The sequence below is a fragment of the Protobothrops mucrosquamatus genome, unplaced genomic scaffold (assembly GCF_001527695.2).
Source record: "Protobothrops mucrosquamatus isolate PMUCROS unplaced genomic scaffold, P.Mucros_1.0 scaffold898, whole genome shotgun sequence".
Taxonomy (NCBI): Eukaryota; Metazoa; Chordata; class Lepidosauria; order Squamata; family Viperidae; genus Protobothrops; species Protobothrops mucrosquamatus.
Window position 1 is genome coordinate 284914 of NW_015387150.1, and position 9384 is coordinate 294297.

Sequence of the window (9384 nt, forward strand, 5' to 3'; positions counted from 1 at the left end):
TTCAAAATTAATGTGAATAAGACTAAAATTCTTACAAAGAATATGATTGCAAGAGATAAAGATCAACTTACGCAAATGTCAGGATTTGAAGTGGTTAATAAAGTTAAATATTTGGGAATTTTTGTGTCATCTTCTAATGCGAAACTGTACCAGAATAATTATGAAAGATTGTGGAAAATGGTACAAAAGGACTTATTAATGTGGAAAAAACTACAGCTCTCCCTGCTGGGTCGTATAGCTGCCATTAAAATGAATATCCTGCCTAAGTTTCTTTTTTTATTTCAGATGATACCTATTCTTAAAAATGAACTTAACTTGAAAGAATGGCAAAGAGACTTGAATCGTGTTGGAGATGTGGACATCCAGATGCAACTTTTTTTCATATGTGGTGGACTTGTAGGGTTATCAAGGCTTTTTGGATACAACTGTGGTGGAACTTACAGCAAATTTTTAAAAAAAGGATTATATTTCTCCCACAGTTGTTCCTTCTAGGTATTGTGCAAGACCTAGATGTAAAAGAAACAAATCTGATGCTTTATTGTTTAACTGCTGCTCGTTTGTTGATAGCCCAGAATTGGAAGAGTCCAATTTTGCCTACAATGGGAGACTGGAGATTGAAAGTTTCCTATCTTGCTGAAATGGCAAAGATTTCGGCTTTTTTGAAGAGCCACTCGAATGAACAATTTTTATCAATATGGAGAAGATGGATTGTTTATATTCAGAAGAAACATGGTGTGGTAGAATATAATTTAGGTTTCTAGATTTTTTGTATTTTAACTGTGGAAGTATAATGTGGTAGAATAGAATTTAGGTTTTTTAGACTTTTCTTTATTATGATTTTGTTTACTTTTTTTATTTTCTTGTGTATTAAGATATATTGCGGAGTTAGAGATATTAGTATATGTTTACTTTTATATGAATATTATCCTGGGATTTGGTTTGGGAAGTCGGGGTGGGGGTGGGGGGCTTATAATTCCTATTGTGTTTACTTATGTTTAATTGTTTTTTATTGNAAAACTATCCAGCTGATTCAATCCTATCCATCTATGTTTCACTAGTTTTACTCATATATCAGCTGTGCTTGTTATTGTTAACTTTACAAAACAACAGGGCCAGGCGAAGCATTCAAATATCCCTTTCACAAAAAGCATTGGCATGATCAGTGCATTCTTCCCATTCTCCTGATTTTAAGGAATGGATACAAGACGGGTTTGTTATCATATCTTGAAAGGTCTTTAAATTCTACAAAAATTAAAAATGCCTATGACATTTGCAAAGCACCCCTAGATTGCAACCCCAAAATGTAATGGTAAAGAAAACTGTGTAGCTGCAGAAAGCCGCTGCTTACCTGACCACGTTCACAGGCCTGCGATTCCGACAGTTCATAAGGAGGTGGGACGAAGTACATTTTTGCTCTTGGGAAGCCGGGTATAATGTTGCTGAGTTGAAAGCCAAACATCACTAGCCAGCTTTTCACATCTAAGAATTAAATAAGCACATTTATGAAAGGTGAAGATGGCTAGTAAGCAGTAGTAAAATTGAGTCCGGGCTTACTTATAAAGCCAGGATGGGATATGAAGCATTTTTCTTGACAATTGGGATGATAAAAGTGTTCCAAAAAGTAAAACGGTAGATATTGCGTCATTGCTACAAAGAAGCAGAGCATTGATCAGAGAAGCTTTTCTGAGTTTTGGCAAGTAAAATGCTTAGCATGCTTTTTAAATAGAAAATCATCACAAAGGAAAGAAAAAGTATGCTATGGCTATCGCCCCCATCAATAAATATGTAAAACATTATTTATTGCATTCTAGTATCTATGGTACAGTACATGTAGACCTTGACTTACGACCACAATTGAGCCCAAAATTTATGTTGCTAAGTGAAATATTTGTTAACTGAGATTTGCCCTATTTTACAACCATTATTGCCACAGTTGTTAAGTGAATCACTGCAGTTATTAAGCTAGTAACGTGGTTGTTAAGTGAATCTGGCTTCCCCATTGACTTTGCTTGTCAGAAGGTCACAAAAGGGGACCACATGACCCTGGGACACTGCAGCCGTCATAAATATGAGTCAGTTGCCAAGCGTCTGAATTTTGATCATGTGACTTTGGTGATGCTGCAAAAATCATAGGGTGAAAAACGGTCATAAGTCCCTTTTTCAGTGCTGTTGTAACTTTGGTCACTAAACAAACTGCCGTAAGTCGAGGACTGTCTGTATTTCATTTTTTTTTTCAATTTCAGCTATTCTAATAGGAAATAAAAGGAAGGAAGGAGAACAGCAGAGCCTTTTTCAGGATTCATGTTCTGCTTTGCATAAGGAAAGGAAGAGTTTCCTTTCTTGGCAAAAGGGTGTCAGATGTCACCATGGGTTGGGTATGGAAGGCCATGGCAAAAGGAGAAGAAAAAGCAATAAGGCCAGATTAATAATTTGGGGTCAAGGAAACAGTAGTTTTATGGAAAGCTATAAGAAGTATTAGTTAAGAAAACATGTTGACCAACTAACTATCCCAGCCTGATTCCCTCTAGATGTGTTGGATAGTTTCCATAATTTTCAGCCAGGATGGCCAAAATGGATGTTAAGTATAGCTTGTTCTTCTTTGGGGAAGCACCAAAAAACATTTGTTGGACAGATTTCTTAATCTTTTTCATTCCATTTTCACACAATGCTTCGGTTGCAGCTGCCTCATCATAGGCTGGTAGAATTTGACTCAAGATTTTTGGGATATATAAGTGTGTGTGTGTGTGTGTGTATGCATGTATGTATATGTATATGTATACATATATGTATATGTACTCTCTTAGAAGACAATATCCTAGACACCATGGAGGATACAATTCATATTAAAGATTTCCCCAACTCTGATAATTTATGTTTTAACTTTTTTGAAATATAATTCATTTTGCCTAATATTTAAAGTTTTTGTAAATTACAGTAGAATGGGAATACTTCTTTTTCTTCAAAAAAATTATGACATGTACCACATTCTGTTCTGAAAAAAGTTTTATTGAATAGCTGTTAATTTCTTTTCTTTGGAAGCACTCCTAAATAACTTAGCACTAAGTGGCAAATTAATACCAACAGAGTAGAATATTTACATGACATGTGGGAGGAAACATTATTTTAAATTTTAAGAAAGCCTTCCCCATTTTGGCATGACAGCTGGCATTGGGAAATTAGTGTCCATATGTACTCAAATTAAAATAAAAGTGTATTATCTATTTATAAATAAATATCATGGAAACTATTTCAATAAATTATTCACTCTTGCAAATATGTGAGATCTCAGATGTGAGCTTGTAAAAAAAAAAATAGCCCATTTTAAATTTGTTTAACTATGATTGGGGGACTGGAGGTTAAAATTTATGAAGAAGAGTCGCAAGAATTGGATATGTCTAGTTTAATGAAGAGAAGGACTAGAGGTGACGTGATAGCATTGTTCCAATATCTCAGGGGTTGCCACAAAGAAGAGGGAGTCAAGCTATTTTCCAAAGCACCTGAAGGCAAGACAAGAAGCAATGGATGGAAACTAACCAAGGAGAGAAGCAACCTAGAGCTAAGGAGAAATTTTCTGAAAGTTAGAACAATTAATCAGTGGAAGGACTTGCCTGTGGTGCTCCAACACTGGAGATTTTTAAGAAGCGATTGAACAACCATGTGTCTGACATGATATAGGGTGTCCTGCTTCTCCCTCCCAACTCTGTTATTCTGTGAATCAGTTTTTGGGTAGGGAAATGTCCATACCTAAAAGCATTACTAGTCTCTGGACTATGCAATAGCTATAGTAGCCTTGAGTGAGTTTCAGTTCAGACCAAAGGCACTTTACTCTACCAATACAGATTCTTACCAGCTTGATTTGATCCCTGATCTGCTTTAGGATGTGGATAAATTTCATTTTCATTATAGTCACTACTTAGTTTCTCTTTCTTCCATCATTTTATTTGCAAATAAAGTCCCAACAACCACCCTAACAGGGACTTGGAACCTTATCAACATGGTAGCATAAAAACTCATTCCCCCCCCCTGAGAGGGCATATCTGTTTACAGGACTTCTGTAAACATACATTATTTATCAGTTATGCTAATTTGAAGACCATTGAAATGGGGAAAGTGTTCCTGTTGTTGGATACATCATCTTTGTCCAACCAAATTCTTTTCTTCATAGTGCAGAATAAAGGAGACTTCAATTGGTGTCTTACTTTATTCTGCTTCTATGTACATAAAAAGGGGCTACGGCTGAAATGAACAAAGGCCGTTTCCTTTGAGACTCTCCATGCTTATTACCAGTATTGTTTCCAGCGGCCCTGGAAAGTTTTGTGCCTTTTAATAGAAATATAGATAATATAGATGGTTGATATTAAGTCCTTTGCCCTTTTTTCCCCTCTTACCCATTGTTCATCTTTCTGTTCCTGCTACGCCTGCCTTTTATTCTGTTTTGCCAGTAAATGATTTTGATGTTTACTAATATTTAACAAATAAATATCAAGCTATACTTTTGCTAGCTGAACTGAATAGTATGCTTGCTTGCTGTGACCTGGGTATAGAGATTTGATTTTGATTTTGATTAAAAACTAAACTGGAAATTACCCACAGTTATTTTCAGAGTCTAAATCCAAACCAAAAAATGTTTCCAAATAATAGAGAAAAACACATCATTTCATTTTATTTTTGTTATTGAATTCAAATCTTTGAGCTTAACCCAGAGTTTAGAATTTCCTTTTGTTTTTGCACCTTCAATAAAAGCTGTCAGCTCTGACCACTTTCCCTGCTCTCTTCTTTCTCAGTTGGGGAAGTTGGGCAAATCAACTCCTACCCAGAACACTGCAACCTATCACTAATGGTATACAAACCACTGGCTGACAAACATTGAACCATATGCTAACTCCTTACAATATAATTTATCTCAAAGCATTGCTAAATCCCCCTGAATTAAATGGCTGTACATAACAGAAGAAGCAACAGGATTGCATGTGCAAATTGGTGCAAAGTATGTTTATAAAACCTCCTAACTTTTAGCATTTTACGTTGCTAAGGTTAATTCACATACATGAAATGTGATTCTTCTGCTCAATCCAGAAGATAATCCCATGTAATTCTACCTGATTACATGGGAATATCTTGATGCGTATCTAATACTTGTGTATTACTTTTTTTAAAAAAAATACATATAATCATGTGTGCTTAAGTCCAACTGTTTTTAGCTGATCTTAAACCCACAGAACCAAATGCAGGATTACATTATCATTGTTCAAAAACAAAGGAGTTGGTTTATTAAACAGTGCAATCTTCTTCCAAATCTGCTCAAAATGAAGAATTTTGAGTCTGTACTTGATATTAAATGAGTTTCCTAAGAGCAAAATAGCATTCTTACATCTTTTTTACAACGTTCCTTAGATTTCCAGACTATTAATTATTTCTCACCTGTCACATAGTTCTTTAAATCCAGTTCATTGCTGAGAGGATTGTTGCTCTTGAACATATACAAGTTGAATGGGGCAGGTTCCTTACCAACATTGTTCCACATTGTATAATCAGGAGAGGTCCAACGTCCAGCCAAAACATCATAATCTCTTTGAGTAAAATGGACCAGTTTTGTTAAGGGATCATATAGCCCTCCATGAAATCCAATGACTATTTGGAAGTCAGGATTAGAATCATGATAGATCTCCCCATAGGCTGTGTACTGCAGTTGCTTGATCATTAGACCGTTGATACTGAAAACTGCCAGTGGTGTACCCGTATTATCCGAGGCAACATAATATTCTTCTCCATTGCTGCTTTCCATTGCAAAAAGATGACCTTGCAGATCATAGTACAGAGAGGTAATTTCTGAATTTGAGTGGTTATACACGTGTGTTATCCTAGTTGGGTTGTGAAGGTCAGCATAAAAATATTGAAGGTGATGTCCCAAGTTAGTTTTGTAAGAAGCTCGTCTTCCTAATCCATCGTAACGGTATTGAACACTCCATCCATTTGCTTTATTATAAGCTCTTGTTAAGAGGCCCTTGGAATTGTACTCAAATATGTCAGAACCTCTTTGACACAGAAAACCATCATCATCAATTTTATACTGCATATCACCTAGTCGTGTAATTCTATCTCTTAGATCATAGCGCAGTGGCATCAATCGGATACTGTTCCCAGGATTCAAGAGATGCAAGTTGCCATTTAGATCATAACTGTAACGCCAGTTTGGTCTGTCATTGACTGCCACACTCTGGAGCTGCCCGTCTCCATCATAATCATATGTATATTTAGTTGTATTGGCATAAGGCCCAAGCTTTAATTCTCTCTTAGTTACCCTTCCCATGCTGTCATATTGCACTGTCATCCAATACATGAGTGATCGGAACATTTCATACTGAACTTCTTTAATCCGTCCGTGTGTATCAAAATGTTTGCTCAGTGTCATTACAGCCGTAGTGATTATTTGATTTATATCATAATAGATTACCCCAAATTTGCCAAAGTGCTCTACTTTGCCTGAGATTTCATCATAACGATAGAGGTCAACTGGAAGAGGGATCTCACTTATTATAGGCTTGATGCTAGCTATTCGAAAACTATTATCATGATAGGTATAATCAAACCTAGCATTGACCATACCTTCTTCAGAGAATCTGTAAATCTGTTTGTCAACCAGAGGGCCAATTTTACGATAGCGGATGGTGCAAGAAAAGCCCCCACTCTGTAGGTTGACCATCTTCAGAACTCCAGTAGTTTCATCATATCCAAAAGTCACTGCTGTGCAGTCATACACAATCTCCGACAACTTGGATAACTTCCCGTATTTGTAGAAAACTTGCCGACCAGTTCCTAAAAAAGATGTTTTCAAAATCCTTCCATCATCGCTGTAATCAAAAATCACTGAAGCATTACTTTCAGGTGGGTTATAAATATTTCGAATATAGCCGATTGAGGTGTGAGTGCTCATGCTGTGTCGAGCTATACTTGGCATAGTGACAGCATGCAGCCGATCTGAAGAGTCATATTCAAAGATGTACTGCCGCTGACTTTGAAGGAGTAGCACCATAGACTATTGAAAAAACAAAATCATATTTTATGGGTTTTTTTAAATCAAAAATATATAAGACGGGTATCACAATACAACACAAATCATTAAGGATTCCTTCTTATACATGACAATTACAGCTATTGCTGCTATAAACATTTTAATGTATATGGCTATTAATTAATTTGGGAGGGCAACCCCCAAAAATTGATTCACAACTATAAAATAAATAATAGTGCATCATCTTCTCTTCTATACCACTAGCTTATAAAGAAATGTTAAACTCCATATTGACTTCATTTTCACTAATTGGTTTGCTTGCTAGGATAATTGTATGCAGGCACTATACTATGTTGTACACTATGCTGATATTACACTAAAGAATGCCACAATATTAAGCACACCTGTAAGAGTGTGTTGGATTTACTGTGATTTTTTTTACCATAAAAAGACTTGCAATTCATTGCAAAGGCACACATAGAACCTGAAAAGTTTGATCACACAATGAGTTACCTCACTGAAATTTAATTAGCAAAGCTCATAAGTAAGGGTTACTCACTGCCTGTTGGCTCAAAAAAATCTGATTTTGTGGCAAACGATTCTTAAAATGGGATTTCTTCCAGTTCTTAAAAAGAAGCTGCTTCTTGTAAGAACTGACCTCACTTCATTTTAAACCAGAATCAAAGGATTTGTATTCCAAGGAGTATTTTAGCTTATATAATTATTTGATGTTGTCTATTTCATAACATTGCAGAGATATTAAAAGTTACAGTTTTAAACATATTCATTAAATGTTAAACTCCATTGGATTAATCAGTCTGCATGTCTATCTAAAAGAATTCATACTCAAACAATCTTTTTTTTTTTTACCCACAAACCAATCAAAAGAATGTGCAGCTGAGTTCTTCAGAACTAGGCAAAAAGGAGAAGCAAATAATTCAAAAATAGGATGGGCACAAATTATTTAAGTTTAGTCCTAAGATTGAAGGTACAGCGCATTGATCAGTAGTTGTCTGTGCTAGCATTAGCTTATATCTAGCATTTAGGAATGAATACTCTGCTTAAGTTCTTAAAATTACAAAGGCACCTCAATTATGATTTTTGGATTGTTTGATGTATAGATATGTATGCCGGCGTCAGTAAATCCCAAACTTCAGTTAATGCAGGACTGTAGGTCATACCAACAATTACCTACTTTTTCTAAGTATGTATAACTCCACACTTTTCCATCAGCAAACATGCGAGCAATAATCCTGCCTTGTTTGTCAATCTCTGTTCTTTCACTCATGGCACCACGCTGAAGCCCAGCCAATCGTCCATTTGAAAAATAAGAGACATTCACAGCAGCAAGTCCACTGCTGGGTAGCCAGAGAAAAGGGCGTCCAAGCTGATCGTAAATAATACGAAGTGTAAACTTCCGGTGATCATCGTATATTTTCTCTGTACGAATGTTCCGATCATAATCAATCGACAGCAAATTTCTTCCATGGACCTAATTAAAGCAAAATTATTAACATTAAGATAGTGCTACACTATATATATATATCACAGAAGAAGCATTTGGTAGGATTGATTAAATTCCGCTGGTTTCTGCGGAAAGCTATTCTTGTTTTTTCCCTGTAGAAAAATTCAGTCACACCTTAAAATTGTGTCTACCAACATATTGGTCTTTTCTTCAAACGAATTCTTTCCATACAAGAGTGCAATAAATATTTTTAGCTCAGAAGTAGGTCCCACTGTATTCAGTTCCCGGTGACTTTAAGACTGTGTTATTTTCATCTCAATATACTGTACAATGGAACAAAGCAAGCAATTAATGCTGAATAATTTGTATTCAGTGCAAATTTGAGAAAAAGTTTTTAATATAAGGATAATAACTAGTAGATAAATGCATTAATATAAATAAACATATCTATTTAAAGATAAACCTTTAGCTCAGTACAATAAAGTTTAAAAAAACTGAGTAAAATCAGATCACAGAAATATTAGAACATAATACAAATACAGATTAAACAGTCAGCAATCGGGATGAACAAGATAGTCTTTGAATTCTAGTTATAAATCCTATGGAACTACTGCTAAAAATGTTTTGCAGAATTAATAATCTGTGTGAAAAGCCTTAACTGCTAACTTTAAAGGTGGGTGAATAATTTGACAAAGACAACTTAAAAAATTTTTCCTAGTGAGGCTGCTAATTTTTAAAAAATATGCATTATGGTACACATATTAATAAAATATAACTTACTTTTATAAACCAATAAGACTTTTTTTCTGACCTAGGCAGAAAATAAACTCAAAGATTTAAATACAATTGAATTCTCAACAAATTTTCAGAAGAATTAGGCCCCAATATAGAACAAACTAGTGAGAAA

At 35.2% G+C, this 9384-nt stretch overlaps 1 protein-coding gene across 1 annotated transcript in view; it reads right to left on the reverse strand.

Moving 5' to 3' along the window:
* TENM2 (teneurin transmembrane protein 2) overlaps positions 1–9384 on the reverse strand; it is a gene marked incomplete at its 5' end in the record, with an annotated part of 346728 nt that overhangs the window by 5683 nt on the left and 331661 nt on the right. The window contains 3 exons of the mRNA XM_015819334.1: positions 1349–1479; positions 5422–7036; positions 8208–8504. Coding sequence (XP_015674820.1) covers positions 1349–1479; positions 5422–7036; positions 8208–8504 — 2043 coding nt within the window. The remainder of the gene's footprint in view (positions 1–1348; positions 1480–5421; positions 7037–8207; positions 8505–9384) is intronic.